We start from the raw sequence: 22,943 nt of genomic DNA on the forward strand, positions 1-22,943 counted from the left end.
ACATCGCCATAAGGCAAGACACCTTAACCCCTTCTGTTTCCGGTTTGTGACCTTTTCAGGGTACAAAGTGACAGGGATTAAGAAGGTTAGATGGAATGATAGATGTAATGATGCTTTTTGAAGGTAGAAAAGTGCACAAATGTTATATTTACAGGTATGAGTTGTCTGTGAACTATACGTTTCCTAATGAAGGAGTAACCCCACAATAAATCTTACCCAGTGAATACCCCCTGTAGGCAGACCATCTGGTTGTATTTCTTCAACCTTGTTAAAACATTGGAAATGTTAACTCTCAGCTCTCACAATTAGCCCTTACCTGCGGCTATAGCCTCATCAGAATATGCCTTCAGGAATCTGCCTCAATACATCAAACCCTGCCATCAGGCCAGCAGCCTGCCATGAACCACACGGTATGCATTTGAGAGAAATACAATCAGTCCTGTGGCTAAGGACAATGGCCAACTTAATCTGATGGTAGCCTTTTCCAACACCTGTCAGAATACTCCAGACTTACAACATGTTCTAATAATGCCCTACCACAGCATTTCTGTTTAAATAATCCAAATGGCAAGAAAAACTGTAAAAGAAAATTTTAGCTATCATGTTTGCAGCCCGGATTAATTTCCATGCACTATCTTGGGAAAAAAAAATACAATTTCCTTCATCTTATTCCCCATGTCCTTTTCCACAAGGTAAATTGACCCATACATACACACACCCCCACCCCCCGCCAAGGGTTCAACTTTACAGAGAACCAATTTCAGAATACTGCGGATGTTTTCCTTTTTCTGTTCCTTTATGGAGAGTCTGACACATCTACCAAACCGACAGTAGGAGAAAAGGGTTTGCCAAGTATTTGCACAATTGATTAGAGACACAGGAATTTCCGCGGTTGTGAAAAAGGAGCTCTGCGTCTTTAAGGCTCCGCGGAGCTCTCGCTCTCTGCTCGACGCAGACAGACCAGCTCTGCCGCAGCGACTCATCCTATCGATAAGGTTCACTTAGCCAAGGTGGAGGATGGGAAAAGAATGGAGCTGTCCCAGCTACTCAATGAGATCAGGGCAAACTATGAAAAGCTCCTCACGAGAAATCAGATAGAGACCGTGCTCTCAACAAGGATCCAGGTAATGATTTCATACAGACAGGCACCTTCCAGGATAAGGAGACAATCCATGTCTATCCAATTCCTGTCCCGGCCTCTCTGAGGTACAGTATTTCCTTTTCAATGCAGCGTCTACTGGGGAAGGAAATTTAGGTTTTACTGCAATGTGACTGGACTACAGGGGGAAACGCTCTAATTAGACTATTAAGTGACCATTCAATGAATGTCAATTGATGCATTTGATTTTTGTGTCAGTTAGGAGGTCACTATCATTAACGAAACATGGGGCCAACATACAATAAAATGGGGCACTCTAACCTCTTTTAGACATCCTTCAGCAAGGAAGTATTTCAAATACCCTTCGAAGATATTACGGAGTTATTTATAGAGATTGTTTAAATAACATCTTTAATATGGCAAGCTTCCTAGTAAGATTTATTAGCTTGCATACTTTGTAGAAATAAAACTAAGTAAAATATTTCTAAAAGGTTTCCATCATCGTTTTAATGAGCTCAGTTTTATACCAGATTGTTATAAATAGAAATTACCTAAATATGTGAACATGGCATTCAGAAGCAGTGGTATAAATTGGGACAAATCGAAATTCCCCACATTGATAATGACTCCCCACTTATACAGTTTTGCTTGTGTACTACAAGATGAGAAATGTTTATTTCCAATAACATTGTCCAAGTTATTGGACAAGCCATGAACTATTTAAGCACTGAAAAAAAGAGAAAGCCAAGTTAAATAAGGGCTGACTCTCAATTTCATAGACTTACTTTGCTTTAAAGTGACAATCACATTTAGCAACTCATGAATACCTCAAATGTTTAAATAAATGCACAAATAAATAATTTAGAAACAAAAATTTACAAATTCAGGATTTGGGGGTTTTTGTTTGTTTGTTCATTTCGTTTACCTATCATATCTGAGTTCAAGTTCTAGTCCAGGCACCCAAATATGGCAAAGAGTAAACTTAAGAACCTCACTGAAAGGGAAAAAATATTTCCAGGAAATCATAGGGCTTTATTTCATTAGCAGTTCATTTTTGGTAGCAATATAAATTGCACCTCAGGGTAATATTCTCAGTCTTCACAAAGAATGATCAGTATCCTAAATCAAGCAAAGTCACTAGAATATTTAAGTACTGGAATAGTTCACTCACCTTTTGCAAAGAGAAGGGAAAAAATTAATAGATGACAATTTCTGAAAATTATAGATCAAAGAAACTATTTTGCAATGGTACCAATACAAGTTATCTAGTTTGTAAGTCATGATGCCAAAATGAGTAAATTAAAGTAAAAGGGAAAAGTTGCAGTAACTTATTTCGAGTCTTCTTAACGTCAGTCTACTTTAGAGGATTTCTTTCAAGGAATTCAGAAATTCAGAGAAGCCTGATTAATTATTATAAAATAAAGAAACATAAGCTTTTGGTGATTCATTGTTGTAGAATAAACTACCCTAAAATTCAGTGGATTAAAACGATGGCATTGTCTCTCATGATTCTGTGGGTTGACTGGGTTCAGTGGGGGTGATTCTTCTGCTGCATGTGACGTTGGCTGAGACTATAATCATTGTGGAGCACAATTGGGCTAGGACATCCAAGGTGGCTCGCTCATGTGTCTGGAACCTCGGCAGGGGGTTTTGGGAAGGCTGGCTCAGCTGAGACCATTGGGTTTGTTTCTCCCTCTCCATCTGGCCTGTGCGTGATCTCTCCAGCAGCGTATCCAGACTTCTTAACATGCTGGCCCAGAACTCCCAAAAGCACAGGAGTGCAAGTTTTCAGGGCTTCCTAATGTTTAGGGCTAGAATGGGCACTTCTGCCACATTCTACTGGCTAAAGCAAGACACAGGTCTGCCCAGATTCAGTTTGGAAGGGGACCACACGAGGACATGAATTTGGGGAGGTGTGGTTCAGTGGAGGCCATCTTTGGACTCTAGCTGCCACGCGAACATAGCTGCCAGTTTCATACACAATCCAAAAGACCGGCAGACACGAGCATTGTTATGCTCTCCTATTTCCTAAGTTCTTGACATTCTGTTTTGTAATTGCTCTGGTATGTATTGCTGCTTGACTTTGCCAACATAGCGCTAAGAGCAAGTGATACAACAAACCTAAAGAAAGGTATGAATTTTGTTCTTTAATGCCTCGCCCTGAAGTTTGTAAACGTTCATTTACTACCATGTTTGCTTTAAAAAATAGCTATTGTGTCATCAAATTAAAATTTTTTATTTCAAAATGCATTTTGATAAAAACATTAAAAAGTTATTTTTCCTTTAAAAATTATACAATCAATTCCTTCCATTGCTCCTGCTGCTTTTGGGGCCAAATGTTGAGAATTCTGTCAAAAGATACTTTTATTTGATTTAAACATCAGCATAAGAACATTTAAAGCCAAATATAACATATTCCATTTATTATTTAATATGTCGACATTTAGAAAACAATCTTTAAAGATGTAATTTTTGCTACTTCCCTAGATACCCAAGATTAACATGCTTTCCAAAAAGATCATTTGAAAGGGTAAATCACCAGTGGGTTCTCTTTATACGGAAGTCTATTTTAGAGCTTCTAATGCCTATGATAACTTAATTCTCTAAATTATTCATAATATACTTTCCAGCAGTGTTTAATCCCCGTCCATATACCCAGTCCCAGAATTGATTGGTTTAGAGTATATGGCTGTTTATCTGCTTTTACAAAGCAGCCTACAAGAAAATATGGGGCGAAATAATAGCTGAGTTTCAATCCTTCTTCCTGAATAATGCCATAAATAATAGAACGTTCAGAATCAGAGGCATCAAGCTTAGATCCTGCAAGCTGTTACTTTTCATTAAAATAGATGTATTTTTCTCTGCATTTCCTTGACTGTCATAGTAGGAAGAGACTTCTAAGGTTCATCTTATACCTGAGAAAACTAACGCTCAGCATGCAATCCACTCACTCCCATACCTGATTAATTAGTAATTAAGCACTGGAACACACATTTGAAATTTAACAGGTTAAAGAAAAAATGAGACACCTATATTATGTTTTTAGGATTTACTTTTAAAGGTCTCATTTTCAAGAGTGCTCTTTGTGTCTGTTGTTCTTGGTGGTGGTGGCTTTCTTAAAGCTAGAAGAAGATATGAGCAAAAAAATGGACAAAGACGAAGAGGCTCTAAAAGCAGCTCAAGCAGAACTCAAGGAAGCTCGACGCCAGTGGCACCACCTGCAAGTGGAAATTGAATCTCTCCAGGCGGTGGTGAGAATCATCTTGATCTTAAAAGTGACCGGCCCACTCAGTCCCCAGGCATTTGCTGATTAAGAGAGAGAAAGGAATAATGCCTATTAACTTCCAGTGAGAAACTGAAAATCAAGGCCACTGAAATCTATCCCTGGTGCTAGTTCGACTACCCTGCTCCGTCCATCGTGGCCACGGCTATTAGCAATTCACTCGAGGTTTGGTTCACGCCTATAAAAAAGGAAGTAATCCTTGCTTATCATCCTGGGGTTCTCTAATTTCTGGCATGGGAGAACATAGCGTTTTTCGTTATCCAAAGTTGTAACTGTGGGGAGTCTTCTATCTACACCCCTGTGACTTGTAATAGTAAAAAAATATTTAAACGCTTTCCTAACGTGCCTTTAAAAGCAGCCTGCTCTGCTTTGACATATGATATGCTACATTTTCAATTTTTAAAAATCAAAAAATCAGAGTGATAAGTCAGTTACATTGTAGATTTTTTTGTTGTTGTTTTAAGAATTATCACAGGATTCCTTTGAAATAGTACGCTCTCTAGCTATGATTTTTGTCATTTGAGTCATACACAAAGTTGTAAGGAAACATCTCTTGCATAAGTGATATACTACGATTGCAAACCTTTAAGAAAGAACACAATCGAATGAAGGCATTACACATCAGATTCAGAAACACATTTTGTTGCACTGATTCACTGATGACAATCTGTGTAAAACAGGAAAGGGGCCTTGAAAACTCCCTACATGCCAGCGAGCAGCATTACCAGATGCAGTTGCAAGACCTAGAAGCTGTGATCGAAGGACTAGAAAAAGAGCTACAGGAAGTAAGGCGTGGCATCGAAAAGCAGCTTCAAGAGCACGAGATGCTTCTCAACACAAAGATGAGGCTAGAACAAGAAATCGCCACTTATCGCCGCCTCCTAGAAAAGGAAGAAATCAGGTACCTAATTCCATATACAGTACTTAATGACAAGTGGCCAGAAATACAGAGTCACTTACATCTTTGTTGAGGCAGTTAGAAATCACATCTAAAACCCCAACATCCAGGGCACCTGCATGGCTCAGGTGGTTAAGGTGGGACTCTTGATTTTGGCTTAGGTCATGCCCTGCATCAGGCTCTGCACTGACAGTGTGGAGCCTGCTTGAGATTCTCTCTCTCCCTCTCTCTCTCTCTCTGCCCTTCCCCTGCTCCCTCTCTCTCTCAAAAATAAATAAATATTTTTTTAAGTTCATTAAAAAAAAACAAAAAACCAACATCACCACAGCATGCTCACTGAGTTCCTAAACAAAATAGAATTAAGTAGGCAGAGCAAAGAATATGTGGAGGAACTATTTTCAGCCTCCCAAAATTATGAACAGAATGGCCAAAGTCGGGCACATTAGCTACAACAAGGAGTGTGTCAAGCCTAGAACAAACTGTGAATAATTCTCAGTTGCTACAAAAATGACCTTTCTTAACTTCTTCATTTTCCTTGCCATTCATCTCTTTTAGAATTAGTCACTGTCTTCCATGGACCACCCACAAAGAAAGCTTGGAAAATTCACCTATGACCACATCTCCCCACCCAAGGCCCACTCCCAGCACACATCAAAAGCCAAAATTAATAATGATAATAATAATAATTAATAATAATAATAAAACAGGATTATGTTACAACCATACGAAGTTTAGTTCTGAGCACATGTTTTGAAAGTCTTCCAGATGTCCTGATAACAAAAGGTATCAAAATATCACAAGAGAAATTCTTACTAATTTACAGTTTCATAATCTGTAATCACGTATAAGGTCACATGGCTCTGAACACAGCACGACCTCCAATTTTCCGTGTTCCCGTGGAAAGAAACTTTCATTCTTGCTTGCTTCAGAATTCTTAGTCCTCTACAAAATTAGAGGAAACTACTTTAACCTATAAGTCTTGACATTTATTAAGTGTCTTGACATTTATTAAAGCTTTGAAAAACACAAAGTGAATTCCAAATCTACCGCTTACTGAGGGACACGAGGCAAGTTACTGAACCTCTCTGTGCCTCGGGGTTTTTTCATCCATAAAATGGGAATCATATTACCTACCTCATAGGGTTCCCTTGTGGATTAAATAGATTAATGTTTGTATAGTGCTTAAAAGAGTGCTATATAGGGGCACCTGGGTGGCGCAGTCGGTTAAGCGTCCGACTTCAGCCAGGTCACGATCTTGCGGTCCGTGAGTTCGAGCCCCGCGTCGGGATCTGGGCTGATGGCTCAGAGCCTGGAGCCTGTTTCCGATTGTGTGTCTCCCTCTCTCTCTGCCCTTCGCCCGTTCATGCTCTGTCTCTCTCTGTCCCAAAAATAAATAAACGTTGAAAAAAAAAATTTAAAAAAAGAGTGCTATATAAACATATACACACACATATAATTTGTCATTAAATATAATAAGTGGTGGATTTTATTAAATGCCTGATCATTCAAGATGATAATAAAGTGGTCTTTAAACCCGTATTCCTTTAATACAACTTAAAACATTTTCGTTATGCTATATTTAAGATACATGAGAAAGCATCAAGAAGAATCTCACAAACCTCACGTACACACTTCCCCCAGCTCAAGAAATGAAACGTATACAGTATTGTTGCGATCTCTCCACCCCGACCCTAGACACCTAAAGCACATCCCCCCATCTTCTCCTTCTCCCTCAGTCTAACCTGGATCCTGAATTTGATGCTTCTCAGTCTCACACATTCCTTTATACTAATATGTAGATATGTATCCCTAAGCAAAAAGTGAAGATATTTTGCATGTTATTTTATTATTATTATCTTTTTAATGTTTATTTCTTTGAGAGAGAGAGAGAGAATGCAAGTGGGGAAGGGGCAGAGAGAGAGGGACACAAGATCTGAAACAGGCTCCAGGCTCTGAACTGTCAGCACAGAACCTGACACAGGGCTCAAACTCACAAACTGTGAGATCATGACCTGGGCCGAAGTCAGACACTTAACCAACTGAGCTACCCAGGTGCCCGTGTGTTATTTTAACCTTTATAAAATTACCTACAAATTACCTCCCCCCACCCCCACTCAATGTTATACTTGGGAGATTCATCCATAAAGGTACAGTGTACCCTGGGGCGCCTTGGTGGCTCAGTTGGTTAAGCGTCCAACTTGGGCCTAGGTCATGAGCTTGCCATTCCCGAGTTCAAGGTGTACATTGGGCTCTGTGCTGACAGCTCAGAGCCTGAAGCCTGCTTCAGATTCTGTGTCTCCCTCTCTCTGCCCCTTCCCCATCACGCTCTGTCTCTCTGTCTCTGCTTTCTCTCAAAAATAAATAAACATTTTTAAAAATTTTAAAAAAGATACAGTGTACTTTTAGTTCATTTATTTTCACTGCTAAGTAGTATTTCCATTGTATGAATATACTACAATTTATCCATTCTCTTATTGGCGAGCATTTGTTTCAATTAAAGGCTAATATGGTCTTGCTTCTATAATATGATTCTTTCCAATTTCAGATATTATGGTTGTATCCAAGGTGAGAAAAAAGAACAAAAACCTACGACAAGTAGAGTTGGTTTTGTTTTACCTTCAGGTGAGTTTCTGATATAAGTAAATGACTTGAAAAGTAAAACGTCATTTCTAGGCATTATAAATAAATACTGTACAGTAGCAAAAACAAGCAATGTTTGAGTAAACTTTGACACAGAAATTGACTGACTAGTATTACAACATTGTGATTGAATATGTCATGTTAATGTTTACACAGCCATTATAAATGAAATATCTTTCTCAACCAAACTCCCACAAAAGTATGAGAACGAAAAAGTGGAAACAGTGACCAAACAAGCATTACTGAATGGAAATGTTGTGAAGGAAAGCACAGAGGCTCGTGGCACAATTCAGTAAGTAAAATAATTTTGACTAAGAAACAATAATAAACACATGCAAAGAAATTAACTTCACTTGTGTAATCTCGGTGATCTTTGCATGTTTCCAAACATAATTTTAATGTGCTGTGATTTTTTTAAATCCAACATGACTAGATATATATAAACAAAAACCCAGAGGAAGGAGTACTCAACCCTTAATTCACCATTTTTCTAAAATTATAACCCAAACATGTGAATTGCATAGAATTCCTTGGAAATTATATTCATTTGATTTTTAAAGTATGTAAATTATAAATTTCACTATGTCAATTGTGAGTTATAATCCAAAATGTGTCAGTTATGAACTATGCAAATTTCTTGATTTCTTTTTCATATGGAATACATATTAGGTATTTTTAATAGATCCATCCTTCTTTATATGGAAAGGTTTATTTTATCATTTCAGGACAGAGAAAGTGGATGAAGTTATTAAGGAATGGGAAGGCTCCTTCTTTAAAGACAACCCTCGATTAAGGAAAAAATCTGTTTCTCTTCGTTTTGACCTTCATTTAGCAGCCACTGATGAAGGGTGTTTACAGACTAAGCAGGATAATCTACCAGATATAGAAGTCAGGCTTATCATGAGAAGATCATGTAGTATCCCCTCTATCAAACCTCCATCCGGAGCTAATTAATCCAAAGACAACATTTGACTTGATTTGAAAATGACATTAGGGTGGACCAAGGGTAGGCCATAGGGTAGGCCATACTGATCACCCTCTGTCCCAATTATTATGTATGTTATGATCAATGTGCAATTCTCTTCAGAAAACAAACAGTAAGGAACAAAATTTCTCTGAATCTAATTATGGATGTATTCTTTGAAGAGGGGGAGCTTAAAAATAAAATCAGAAATTCAGTATGGTTTCTATTTTATTTACTCCACACAGTCTTCTCTTTTTTCCTTGAAATGTTATCGGAGACTGTAAGTGTTAAGCTGGCTTAAATCTTTGAAATTTCACTCAACTGGCCAAAAATTCTAGGGAAAAAGAACAGTTTGTTTAAGTATGATTGTATCACATTAAGAATCCTACTAACTTATGCATCATTATTCCATGACTGGTTATATCTAAAAAGATTTTTCTACTTAGAAAGGAAAACAATTATAAACAAACTTTTAAAGAGGACTCACTATTCACATAACTAAAAAAAACTTTTTTTGAGACAATTATTTGCACACTTAGAAAAAAAACAGTTACTTTCCATGAGCAGTTCTGAGCAAGCTATAGAACACACCCCTCGCTAATTTGATGATTAAATAAAATTAAGTTAATCTTCATACAAAAGCTTTTTGTAATAATTATCTGATTTCCAGAAGAGTAACTTTATTCAAAGAACTTGAAGGTTGTGTCCTCCCCCACAAAAAAATCAGAAGGCCAGCGGCACAAACAAAAGATGAAAATCTCGTTGCTATGGTTACTAGAATAGTTCTCCAATCTCACCATCCCAACTTTTCCATCTGTCAAGCTCAATGTGACTAATTTGGATATTCAGTGTGAGCATTAGATAAGATACTATAAAAAGTATTATAAATATTTCTTGCAATCATTTATGTGAACTATGATAACAGTATTGTTATCTAAGCTATTTGCAGGATTTATGTTTTTAAATTGTTCAAACTGTAATAAATATGGACAGAAAATATATTTGTGAATAAGTCAAGTATTGTTGCAAAGTTTTTTAAACAACCTAATTTGTTTAATACAGGCATATTTATTTATTTTAAGACCTTAAATAATAATACCTGTTTTAAAACATTAGAAATTTATAGGCTATCACTTTTTTTCTAAGCAGAAAAAATGTTGAGTACAACTCACCATACTTTTTCCCAGCTAAAGTGTCATATAAGGGCTACAGCTCATTTAGCATTTTTAGTATAGCCTCTGCAATCTCTCTCTCTCTCTCTCTCTCTCTCTCTCTCTCATTTCAAACAGAACAAAATGTATATTTTAACCAGGAGAAAATTGTGTTAAATAATCTTTAACATAATACAGGGATATAAAATTTTAAATTTTCTTTTTCAATTACTTTAGATTCCTTTTAGCCTGTCTTATCCTATTTAGCAGAAGGGATGATTTTGTTTTGTCAAGGATACAACAGCACGTTAAATGCTTATTCTTGTGCAAGCATCTGACATAAAATACATCCTGTACATAAGTGTTTTCATTCAATATTAGTTACATGCTATGCTACAAACTTTATCAATGCTTTGGAAAAATGCAATCGTATAAGCTATTGTATTAAAGTTACTGTACTAAGCAACAGTAAGCATAATAAAACAATGTATCCAGCGTAATCTATATGCAGTGTTAAAAACAGTACTGGGCGTCATGAATGTAACTGCTTGTTATAGTAATTCCACTATGCAGCTCTTGTGTGTATAACATGTACATTTTAAAATACAGTACTTGACTTTATAAAAAAGTTTTATTTGCTTTGGGGCATTTTAAATTGGGATATGAATTTACCAGAGTAAATGATACCACTACAATAAAAAAAAAAAAAAACCCTGAAACATGAACTTGAAAGTTGCATTTTATTTGAGTCTGATACATTGTATTAAGTTTAATTGTTCTGATATTATTAGCTCACTTGGGGAATGAAGAAATGTGCAAGTATGGTGGAGACAGAACAGTTTTTACACTTTTTTTTGCAAAAGAGAAGTTAAGAATGGTATAGTCGAATAAACGGTATATTCTAATTAAGAGAATCAAAATAATCCCACCATCCTGGGAAAAGTGTAACAGTAGCTATAATTTGCAAAATGTTTACTCGGCCCTTGGCACTGTACTCAGCAAAGTTGTACATAATCTCCAAACTTTACAGCAGTTCTACAAGATTTTATCCTCATTTTATGGTGAATAGAACTTAATATTCTGGAGTCTCTGACTTTTGTATATGTCAAAATACAAATACAAAAGTAAAGAATGATTCCAATTACTAGTGATTATAGGATCCTAGCCCAGGCACCATCACTAATTCCCCATGTGACCAGAAAGGAATTACTTGAGTCCCCTAAGCCTCAGTGTTCACACTTGAAAACAAAGGAAAGGTGATGCTTGGCAATATTCCTACCTTGATTACAGCACAGAGTTGTTTGAAATAATATACGTGTGAAAATATTTGACAAAGCACTACTCAAATATACAATGCCATTTGGATGAAAATTGTCATTGGGAATTTGTGAGGACAGTTATAGCTGATGGTGATTAACTAATAGTTCAAAACACAAATGGTAAAGAAATTTTCCAAATTCTTCAATTGCTGCTAAATTGTTCTTTCCCAGTGAGTTACCTAATTTGAACTGTTCTAACATGATAGTTTTCAAATTACAAAAGTGTTCTCTAAAGTAAAAAAAAAGAAAAATGCTTAAATTAATTTGAAAGTGTCAAGTGGAAATGTATTATGGAGAGGAGGAGCCAAGATGGCAGAACAGCATGGAAGGTTTTTTGTGTGTCTCGCGTCCATGAAATACAGCCAGCTCAACACTAAGCCATCCTGCACACCTAGAAAACGGATTTGAGGATTAACATAATCTGCACAACCTAAACCCCAGAACTCAGCAGGTACGGATGCAGAGAGGTGAACTGGGGGAGAGAGAAGCCACAGAGGGCAAGGAGCCGCTTTTTCATGTAAAGAGAGGATGGAGACGGGGGGATACAGGAAAAGCACCCCCCAAAAGCAGCTGGAGAGAAAGTGGAAAAGTGGAAACAGCCTCAGGGACTGAACTAAAAAGGGAGAAAGGAGAAAGGAGAGGGTTGAAATTCTATTAAGACTCTATAGAGTCTGAAACGCCGCAGCTCGATACCTGGCAGTGCTCTGGTGAGAAGGGCGAATCCCCAGGAGCAGAATGAAGTCTGGAGGGTCTTCGAGCCACACAGGGAGCGGCAGTCCCCCAAAGGGAAGGGCCCAGTGGACCCGGGAGAACAACCACATTTGCTGGTGCTGGAACAAAGTTGCTGGGGGTGAAGCCTGGTGCCAGATGCACTTTGTGATTTGCCATAACCCCTGAAATGCTGCTGCTACACGATCGTGTGTGAACTTTTTCTGGGGCAGGCTGGCACCCTGCCGCAATCTCTGAGCATTGGCAGCAGCATGGTCCCGTGAATGTTCCTGGGTGCAGCTGGCACCCGGCCATTGCTCGGTGAGACCCTCGGCAGAGGGGCAGAACGGGTCAAAGCCGCAGTCCCTCAGAAGAAAGGGGTCGGGAAACACAGCCGCATCTGAGATAAAACTCAGGAGGGAGGTGCTGCCTGGGGCTTGGTCACGGATAGTGTAAAAGCAGGGAGTGGATGGAAGCCGAAGACAAAGGACAGGTGCAGGCTTGCTGGTCAGGGAGAGCAGAGATCCGATACCAGAGACTGGGTAGCTGGGTGACGCCATTTTCACTGCTCCTGCGCATGCGCATACACACCTACATGCGCAACAACAATCCACCCCAGTAAGCTAAGCAGCGCCATCTAGTGGAGAACAGAGCCATTACACTAAGCCCCGCCCAACGGGGCCAATCTCACTCTTCAGGAACACAGAAGAGTGTTCTCCGCCTGCTTAGTTTATGGGCTATAAAGCACTTCATAGTTTGACTTCTAGGGGAAAATGAAGTAATTTCAATTGTATTTCAATCTGTTCGCTGGTCCATCTATTCAATTTTCTTTTTTTTTCTTTTTTTCGTTTCTTTTCTTGAATACAGAAACAATTTATTTTTATTTTCAATTTTTATTAAAAAGATTTTTAATTTTTTTCTACTATACTTTTTACTTTTGTGTAAATTTTTTCAAATTCTATTTTACTTCCATCATTTCATTTTATTTCAGTATTCATTTTTTCAAATTTTCCAATGATTTCCTTTTTTTTTCTTTCCCCTTTTTTCTCTAATCTATCAAGCCCTTGTCAACACCCAGACCAAAACACACCTAGGATCTAGCATCATTTATTAGATTGTGTGTGTGTGTGTGTTTAATTTTTTAATTTTAACTTTTTTTAATTTTTAAATTTTTTACCTCATTAATTCTTTTTCTCCCTTCAAAATGAAGAAATGAAGGAACTCACCCCAAAAGAAAGAGCAGGAAGAAACAAAAGCCAGGGACTTAACTAACACAGATACAAGCAAGAGGTCTGAACCAGAATTTAGAATCACGATAATAAGAAAACTCGCTGGAGTCGAAAGTAGATTAGAATCCTTTTCTTCAGAGATAAAAGAAGTAAAAGCTAGTCAGGATGAGATAAAAAATGCTATGGGGCGCCTGGGTGGCGCAGTCGGTTAAGCGTCTGACTTCAGCCAGGTCACGATCTCGCGGTCCGTGAGTTCGAGCCCCGCGTCAGGCTCTGGGCTGATGGCTCAGAGCCTGGAGCCTGTTTCCGATTCTGTGTCTCCCTCTCTCTCTGCCCCTCCCCCGTTCATGCTCTGTCTCTCTCTGTCCCAAAAATAAATAAACGTTGAAAAAAGAATTTTTTTTGAAAAAAAAAATGCTATAACTGAGCTGCAATCTCAAATGGATGCCAACGGCAGCAAGGATAGATGAGGCAGAGCAGAGAATCAGCAATATAGAGGAAAAACTTATGGAAAATAATGAAGCAGAAAAAAAGAGGGAGACTAAGGCAAAAGAGCACGATTTAAGAAATAGAGAAATCAGTGACTCATTTAAAAAGAACAACATCAGAATCATAGGGGTCCCAGAAGAGGAAGAGAGAGAAACAGGGATAGAAAGGTTATGTGAGCAAATCATAGCAGAAAACTTTCCTAACCTGGGGAAAGATACAGACATCAAAATCCAGGAAGCACAGAGGACTCACATTAGAGTCAACAAAAAAACCAACCATTAACAAGTCATATCATAGTCAAATTCACAAAATATTCAGGCAAGGAAAGAATCATGAAAGCAGCAAGGGAAAAGAAGTCCTTAACCTACAAGGGAAGACAGATCAAGTTTGCAGCAGACCTATCCACAGAAACTTGGCAGGCCAGAAAAGAGTGGCAGGATATATTCAATATGCTGAATCAGAAAAATATGCAGCCAAGAAATCTTTATCCAGCAAGGCGGTCATTCAAAATAGGAAACACTAATAAAAGTTTCCCAGACAAACAAAAATTAAAGGAGTTTGAGACCACTAAACCAGCCCTGCAAGAAATTTTAAGGGGGACTCTCTGAGGGGAGAAAAGATGAAATACATACATACATACATACATACATACATACCAAAAGCAACAAAGACTAGAAAGGACCAGGGAACACCACCAGAAATTCCAACTCTACAAGCATCATAATGGCAATTAATTCATATCTTTCAGTACTCACTCTAAACATCAATGGACTCAATGCTCCAATCAAAAGACATAGGGTAACAGAATGGATAAGAAAACAAGATCCATCTATATGCTATTCACAAGAGACCCACTTTAGACCTACAGACACCTTCAGATTGAAAGTAAGGGGATGGAGAACCATCTATCATGATATTGGTCAACAAAAGAAAGCCGGAGTAGCCATACTTACATCAGACTATCTAGACATTAAAATAAAGACTGTAACAAGAGATGAAGAAGGGCATTATATCATAATCAAGGGGTCTATCCACCAATAAGACCTAACAATTGAAACATTTATGCTACAAATGTGAGAGCACCCAAATATATCAATCAATCACAAACATAAAGAAACTCGTTGATAATAATACCATAATAGTAGGGGACTTCAACACCTCACTCACAGCAATGGACAGATCATCTAATCAGAAAACCAACAAGGAAACAATGGCTTTGAATGACACACTGGACCAGATGGACTTAACAGATATATTCAGAACATTTCATCCTAAGGTAGCAGGATATACATTCTTCTCCAGTACACATGGAACGTTCTCCAGAATAGACCACATACTGGGACACAAATCAGCCCTCAACAAGTACAAAAAGATCGAGATCATACCATGCAAATTTTCAGACCACAAGGCTATGAAACTCAAAATCAAACACAAGGAAAAATTTGGAAATGTAACAAATACTTGGTGACCAAAGAATGAATGAGCTAACCAAGAAGTTAAAGAGGAAATCAAAAAGTACATGGAAGCCAATGAAAATAACACCACAACCCAAAACCACTGGGACACAGCAAAGGTGGTCATAAGAAGGAAGTATATAGCAATCCAGGCCTTCCTAAAGAAGGAAGAAAGGTCTCAGATACACAACCTAACCTGAAACCTTAAAGAACTGGAAAAAGAACAGCAAATAAAACCACAAACCAGCAGAAGACAGGAAATAATAAAGATTAGAGCAGAAATTAACGCTATCAAATCCAAAAAAAAAAAAACAAAAAACAAAAAAAACCCAGAACAGATCAATGAAACCAGAAGCTGGTTCTTTGAAAGAATTAACAAAATTGACTGGCTAGTGGTTTACTAGCCAGTTTGATCAAAAAGAAAAAGGAAAGAACCCAAATAAATAAAATCAAGAATGAAAGAGGAGAGATCACAACCAACACAGCAGAAATAAAAACAATAATAAGAGAATACTATGAGCAATTATATGCCAATAAAATGGGCAATCTGGAAGAAATGGACAAATTACTAGAAACATATACACTACCAAAACTGAAACAGGAAGAAATAGAAAATTTGAACAGACCCATAACCAGTAAAGAAATCAAATTAATAATCAAAAATCTCCCAAAAAGCAAGAGTCCAGGGCCAAATGGCTTTCTAGGGGAATTCTACCAAACATTTAAGGAAGAGTTAACACCTATTCTCTTGAAGCTGCTCCAAAAAAATAGAAATGGAAGGAAAACTTCCAAACTCTTTCTATGAAGCCAGCATTACCTTGATCCCAAAACCAGACAAAGATGCAACTAAAAAGGCAAACTATAGACCAATTTCCCTGATGAACATGGATGCAAAAATCCTCAACAAGATATTAGTCAACCAGATCCAACAATACATTAAAAAAATTATCCACCACAACCAAGTGAGATTTATTCCCGGGATGCAGGTCTGTTTCAATACCCACAAAACAATCAATGTGATTCATCACATCAACAAAAGAAAGTTCAAGAACCATATGATCCTCTCAATAGATGCAGAGAAAGCATTTGACAAAATACAGCATCCTTTCTTGATAAAAACCCTCAGAAAGTAGGGATAAAAGGATCATACCTCGAGATCATAAAAGCCATATATGAAAGACCCAACACTAACATCCTCAATGGGGAAAAACTGAGAGCTTTCCCCCTAAGGTCAGGAACAGGACAGGGATGACCACTCTCGCCATTGTTATTCAACACAGTATTGGAAGTCTTAGCCTCAGCAATCAGACAACACAAAGAAATAAAAGGCATCCAAATTGGCCAGGAGGAGGTCAAACTTTCAGTCTTCGCAGATGACATGATACTCTATATGGAAAACCCAAAAGATTCCACCAAAAAACTGCTAGAACTGATTCATGAATTCAGCAAGGTTGCAAGATATAAAATCAATGCACAGAAATCGGTTGCATTCCTATACACCAACAATGAAGCAACAGAAAGAGAAATCAAGGAATCAATCCCATTTGCAATTGCACCAAAACCATAAAATACCTAGGAATAAATCTGACCAAAAAGGTGAAAAATCTATACACTGAAAACCATAGAGAGCTTATGAAAGAAATGGAAGAAGACACAAAAAAATGGAAAAAGATTCCATGCTCCTGGATAGGAAGAACAAATATTGTTAAAAGGTTAATACTACCCAAAGCAATCTACATATTCAATGCAATTCCTATCAAAATAACACCAGCATTCTTCACAGAGCTAGAACAAATGATCCTAAAATTTATATGGAACCAGAAAAGACCCCAAATAGCCAAAGCAATCTTGAAAAAGAAAACCAAAGCAGGAGGCATCACAATCCTGGACTTCAAGCTGTATTACAAAGCTGTAATCATCAAGACAGTATGGTACTAACACAAAAACAGATACTCAGATCAATTGAACAGAACAGAGAACCCAGAAATGGGCCCACAAACTTATGGCCAACTAATCTTTGAAAAAGCAGGAAAGAATATCCAATGGAATAAAGACAGTCTCTTCAGCAAATGGTGCTAGGAAAACTGGAGAGCAACATGCAGAAAAATGAACCTGCATGTGGTATATTTCTTACACCATACACAAAATAAACTCAAAATGGATGAAAGATCTAAATGTAAGACAGGAAGCCATAAAAATCCTCGAGGAGAAAGCAGGCAAAAACCTCTTTGATCTTGGCAGCAGCAACTTCTTACTCAACATGTCTCCAGAGGCAAGGGAAACAAAAGCAAAAATGAACTATTGGGACCTCATCAAAATAAAAAGCTCTGAACAGCAAAGGAAACAATCAGCAAAACTAAAAGGCAACTGGTGTAACGGGAGAAGATGTTTGCAAACAACATATCAGATAAAGGGTTAGTATCCAAAATCTATAAAGAACTTATCAAACTCAACACCCAAAACACAAATAATCCAGTGAAGAAATGGGCAAATGACATGAATAGACACTTCTCCAAAGAAGACATCCAGATGGCCAACCAACACATGAACAAACGTTCAACATCACTCATCATCCGGGAACTACAAATCAAAACCACAATAAGATACCACTTCACACCTGCCAGAATGGCTAACATTAACAACTCAGGCAACAACAGATGTTGGCAAGGATGTGGAGAAAGAGGATCTCTTTTGCACTGCTGGTGGGAATGCAAACCGGTGCAGCCACTCTGGAAAACAGTATGGAGGTTCCTCAAAAAGTTAAAAATAGAACTGCCCTATGACCCAGCAATTGCACTACTAGGGATTTATCCAAGGGAGACAGGTATGCTGTTTTGAAGGGGCACATGCACCCCAATGTTTATAGCAGCACTGTCAACAATAGCCAAAATATGGGAAGAGTCCAAATGTTCATGGATGGACAAATGGATAAAGAAGATATGGTGTATATATATACAGTGGAGTATTACTCGGCAATAAAAAATGGAATCTTGCCATCTGCAACTCCGTGGATGGAACTAGAGGGTATTATGCTAAGCAAAATTAGTCAGAGAAAGACAAATATATTACTTCACTCATATGAGGACTTTAAGACACAGAACAGATGAACACAAGGGAAGGAAAGCAAAAATAATATAAAAACAGAGAGGGGGACAAAACATAAGAGACTCAAGTATGAGGAACAAGCAAAGGTTACTGGAGGGGTTGTGGGAGGAGGCATGGGCTAAATGGGTAAAGGGCATTAAGGAATCTACCCCTGAAATAATTGTTGCACTATATGCTAACTAACTTGGATGTAAATTTTAAAAAGAAAAGAAAAAAAAAAAAAAAAAAAAAAAAAAAAAAAAAAAGAAATGTATTATGGGACACGGGCCAAAATGAAACTTTAGTTAAATGTATAGACACATCATTCAAATGATCAACACATAAAATCAAAGGAAAGTTTGTACACAGGGCAGAATCTGCTTCTGTGGCTATAAATGATGATCAGCATGGACACACCGACTGCAATATTAATGGACATACTACAGATTTTGAAGGAAGGTATGTGTGCAAATCAGTACAAGCCTCTTCCGGTTTCCTTCACACACTTAGACCCTAGGCCAAGGTTGGCCAACTTTCTCAGTAAAAGCCCAGGTAGCTAATATTTTAGGCTTTCCAGGCCATATGATCCCTGTAGGAACTATACCATTCTGCTTTTGTAGCTGAAAGCAACTATAAATAATATGGAAACAAATGGGCATGGTTGTGTCCTAATAAACTACAAAAACAGGGGGCAGCTCAGATTGGGCCTGCAGTAGTCCTTTGCTGGTATCTTCCCCAGATCCTCAAACAAGGTCTGTGGATGCCAGACCATACCTTCAGATTCTCCACGACCATCCTATTTTCATCCTTTTCCATACCACGTGTCAAAGCTCATGTCCCAAATCCTCAAGGTATCTTGTAGGCAATGCAGAAGCTTTTAAAAACAAACCATACTTTGTCAAATTCTACAACACGCTGTGAAATTACTCTGTCCTGGAATCTACCGGGCTTCAAGATTTCACAACTATTTCTAGTGATAGAAACTGAATACCCATAACTTCTGCTTTCACAGACACAGCTGAGAAAATTAACCTATTTCACCATTTTGCCTATCACCAGACTTTTATAAGCTATTTGGCCTGGGAGAACTCTGTCTTCTCTTTCCCTATTTTAAGAAAAAAAAATTCCAGGGGTGCCTGGGTGGCTCAGTCTATTAAGTGTCCGACTCTTGGTTTTGGCTCAGGCTTTGCACAGAGCCCTTTTGGGATTCTCACTCTCTCCCTCTCTCTGCACCCCCCCCCCCTCACGGTCTCTGTCTCTCAAAATAAAAAGAAAACTTAAAAAAAAAAAAAGAAAACAACCATTTAAAATAGCTTCATTAGAAAATACTACAAACTGCATGGTTCAACGATTGGTTCAAAATCTTTCTGGAGTCACAGATCTTTGAGAATCTGTTGAACTACTAACACTGTACCTGGGGGAAAAAAAAGTACAAAAAATTGCATATAATTTTAAAGGGTTGATAGACCTCATTAGGGCCTATTCTTGGACTACCTAAGTATCTAAGGACTGTAGATTTTTCCCTTGTTCTCCCATTTTCTCCTTTTCCTTCTTCCTTCCCAGCCACGGCTCTCTTCCTATCCCTCATTCTGTCTCCTTCCCCAGCTTCTTCCTACAGCACTGTGCAAAGAAATCAAAGAGACCTGGGCTTAAATCCAGCTTAATCACTTACTAGTTTTGGCTTCCCTGTTTGAGAAAGTATGGGTACGTGTCAGAGAGGAAAGCAGACCAAGTTCCTGGATCTTGCTGCCAGAAAGAAAATTAAACTACTTGGGCCTAAGACTATCTCTGGGGTTTACCACTAGGTTTCTGTAAGGGTTCCCAACACCCTTTATAGTTACAATAGTTTCAATAGTCATATTAATTATGCATCTCATATTTTCCAGGAATAGTCACCATTCCAAAAGCCTGGCCTGTTGTTCCAATAAACACCCTAGTACATACAAGATCATACCTGAGTTTGCCTTGGGGGGGGGGGGGGAGGGGGAGACACAACACAGTGTAAGTAGAGTCAATCTTGGTGAATATTTCACTCTTCAGTCTTAATTTCTTCAGGACTAGGGAATAGATTTTTTGGTCCATTATATTCTGTCTGTATTCTTCCTTTCTTAATTTTGCAAATCTTTGGGAATGGAAAAAGAGCCAAGCAGAGAAAAGGAGGTAACTATTTATTCACTCCACAAACTTCGAGCACGTGGATGTACCATACACTGTTCCGGATATGAAAAGTCCCCACCCTCAAAGAGCTTTCATTCTGATGGGAAGAAAAAGGCAACAAAATAAATACATAGTATGCCAGGTGGTGATAAGAGCTACAGAAAAACAAAACAAAGCAAAGCACAGACCATGGATAGAGATTGGGAAATGAGTTGCAATTTTAAATAGGTCTGAAAAGACCCACTGAGAAGATGACATTTAAGCAAAGACCAGGAGGTGGGAAAGTGTATCAATGTCACTACTCCACTCAGATCCCCTTTTCTTTTTCCGCCATTTTTGTGCCACCTCTTTCCCACTACAGTGTAACATCCGGCACCTGCAGGACTGCCTGGAAATGACACAGAGGAACACCTGCCCCAGCACCACACTTGCCCAATCCCCCCACCATAACCCCAAGTGCAGGGAAGAAACCAAGCTGGAGGTGCTGGACAAAACCAGAGAAAGAAGGTACTGAGATTCTTGCTGAGGCTTTCATGTATCTTACATTAATCTTTTATATGTCTTAGATGCTTTTATATTAAAAAGGTGGTTTCAAGTACAATTGACCCTTGAGCAACATGGGTTTGAACTGCACACGTCCACTTACACGTGGACTTTTTTTCAATAAATATATTGGTAAAATTTTTGGAGATTTGCAACTATTTGAAAAAACTTGCAGAGGAACTGCATAGCCTAGAAATGCCAAAAAAAAAAAAAAAAAAAAAGACAAAGTTAGGTATTACTGTTAAGAATATAGTATGTATTGGGGCACCCGGTGGCTCAATCGGTTTAGCGTCCAACTTCGGCTCAGGTCATGATCTCCAGGTTGAGGAGTTCGAGCCCCAGGAGGGGTAGTGTGCTGGCAGCTCAGAGCCTGGAGCCTGTTTTGGATTCTGTCTCCTCTCTCTGCCCCTCCCCCGCTCATGCTCTGTGTCTGTCTCAAAAATAAAAATAAAATAAACATTAAAAATTTTTAAAAAGAATATAGTGTATAATACAAGGCACAAAATACGTTAATCAACTATTCATGTTATCAGTAAGGCTTCCAATCAGAAGTAGGCTATTAATAGGTAAGTTTGGGGGGAATCAAAAGTTACAGCTGGATTTTCTACTGGGGGAGGGGGGGGAGGGCACCTCTAACCCATCCCCCTAATCTCCCTCCTTCAAAGTCAGCTGTACATTATCTCAAGCATCACTCAGACTACCTGTCATCCTTTGATGACCTCTCTTTTAGTCGTCCCCTTCAATTTCACTTATCTCCATTTATGACTATGAAAATATTGAGAGTGGAAGAATTAGACAAAATGTCACTTATGCCTGGCTTTGCAGACTTCTAGAAATGTCCTCATCTCTGCTGGCATGCCCAGGATGGTGGCTAAGAGCAACCCAAAAATTCAGTCAAATGTCAACAGTGTTTTCAAGTAATTACAGATCCTTCTCCCTTCACAGCGGCCCACAGCATGGGTCAGGTGTTTATATACCCAAGGAACAGGGCACTACCCGGTAAACCAACGTACTCACGGTTTGGTGGAAAGAGCCCTGGACTAGACCAAAAAGCTGCCTCAGTGCACATTTATTGAGCATCTAACAATGAGCCAAGCCCTAAGTAAGCACTGGAAATAGAAAGATGATCAACGGAAGATGACTGAACCTTTGCTCTCAAGGCCCACAATACGCTTGAGATGGCAAACACAGTCTGATACAAGAGAGTGGGTACAGAGTATCATAAAGTTACCCAACTACTGTGGGAATTCAGAGGAAGGACTATTGGGGGAAAGTTCCAGGAGGGCACCACAATAAGAATCTGAGCAGGATCCGGAAGGACAGAGGTGTTTAAGCTGAGAGTGGGGATAAGGCAACGCAGCACTGGGCAGAGACGGGTGGCATCCCGGCGCCGCAAGGGCGCACAACCTCGGGCGAGGGGATTTACATCTCTGGGCCCCGGCTCGGAAACCTGGCAATTCGACTCCACTCGCGCTTGGAAAAACTGAAAAGGTCCGTGTTGCTTTTGGTCAAGGGTTATTGCCCAGCCGTTAAAGCAGGAAGCCCTGCGAGGCGCCCGTGGGGACCGAAACTCCGCGAACCGAGTCGTCCTCGCCTCCACCCCTCGGCTCGCTGAAGTATATACTCTTGTTCCGAGAGAAAGAGCAAGGAAGAACCCGGAAAAAACAACCACTACTCCCCCCCACCGCCGCGAGCGCGGTGGGGGCCTGGCCCGCGCGGCCGTAGTGGTTCTGGGCCTCTCTTTTCGGCACGAGCCCCGCCGTCTTTCGGCCCCGCTCGTGGAAGCCGAGACCCACGCTTCCCGCCACGCCACCTGCCGCCGTTCGGGCTCCGCGCGGTCGCCGACCGGGCCTCGGCCGCCGCCGGGCCCCTCCGCCCACTTCGCCGTGACGAATCGGCGCCAGGCCTGGAGAGTGCCCACATTC

General features: G+C 39.2%; 1 protein-coding gene across 2 annotated transcripts; it reads left to right on the top strand.

Moving 5' to 3' along the window:
• The first annotated feature begins 917 nt into the window (after positions 1 to 917).
• KRT222 (keratin 222) lies at positions 918 to 8,874 on the top strand. Of its 2 annotated transcripts, none has more exons than XM_047845291.1 (6): positions 918 to 1,206; positions 4,222 to 4,350; positions 5,063 to 5,283; positions 7,826 to 7,902; positions 8,077 to 8,212; positions 8,646 to 8,874. In XM_047845291.1, exons 2-6 carry the CDS (start codon positions 4,234 to 4,236, stop codon positions 8,872 to 8,874), a joined length of 780 nt encoding a protein of 259 aa, XP_047701247.1. In that variant the 5' UTR covers positions 918 to 1,206; positions 4,222 to 4,233. The 2 variants fall into 2 exon arrangements, with proteins under 2 accessions (XP_047701247.1, XP_047701248.1); XM_047845292.1 differs by having other exon boundaries at positions 918 to 1,124.
• The last annotated feature ends 14,069 nt before the right edge of the window (positions 8,875 to 22,943 follow it).

The sequence above is a fragment of the Prionailurus viverrinus genome, unplaced genomic scaffold (assembly GCF_022837055.1).
Source record: "Prionailurus viverrinus isolate Anna unplaced genomic scaffold, UM_Priviv_1.0 scaffold_35, whole genome shotgun sequence".
Lineage (NCBI taxonomy): Eukaryota > Metazoa > Chordata > Mammalia > Carnivora > Felidae > Prionailurus > Prionailurus viverrinus.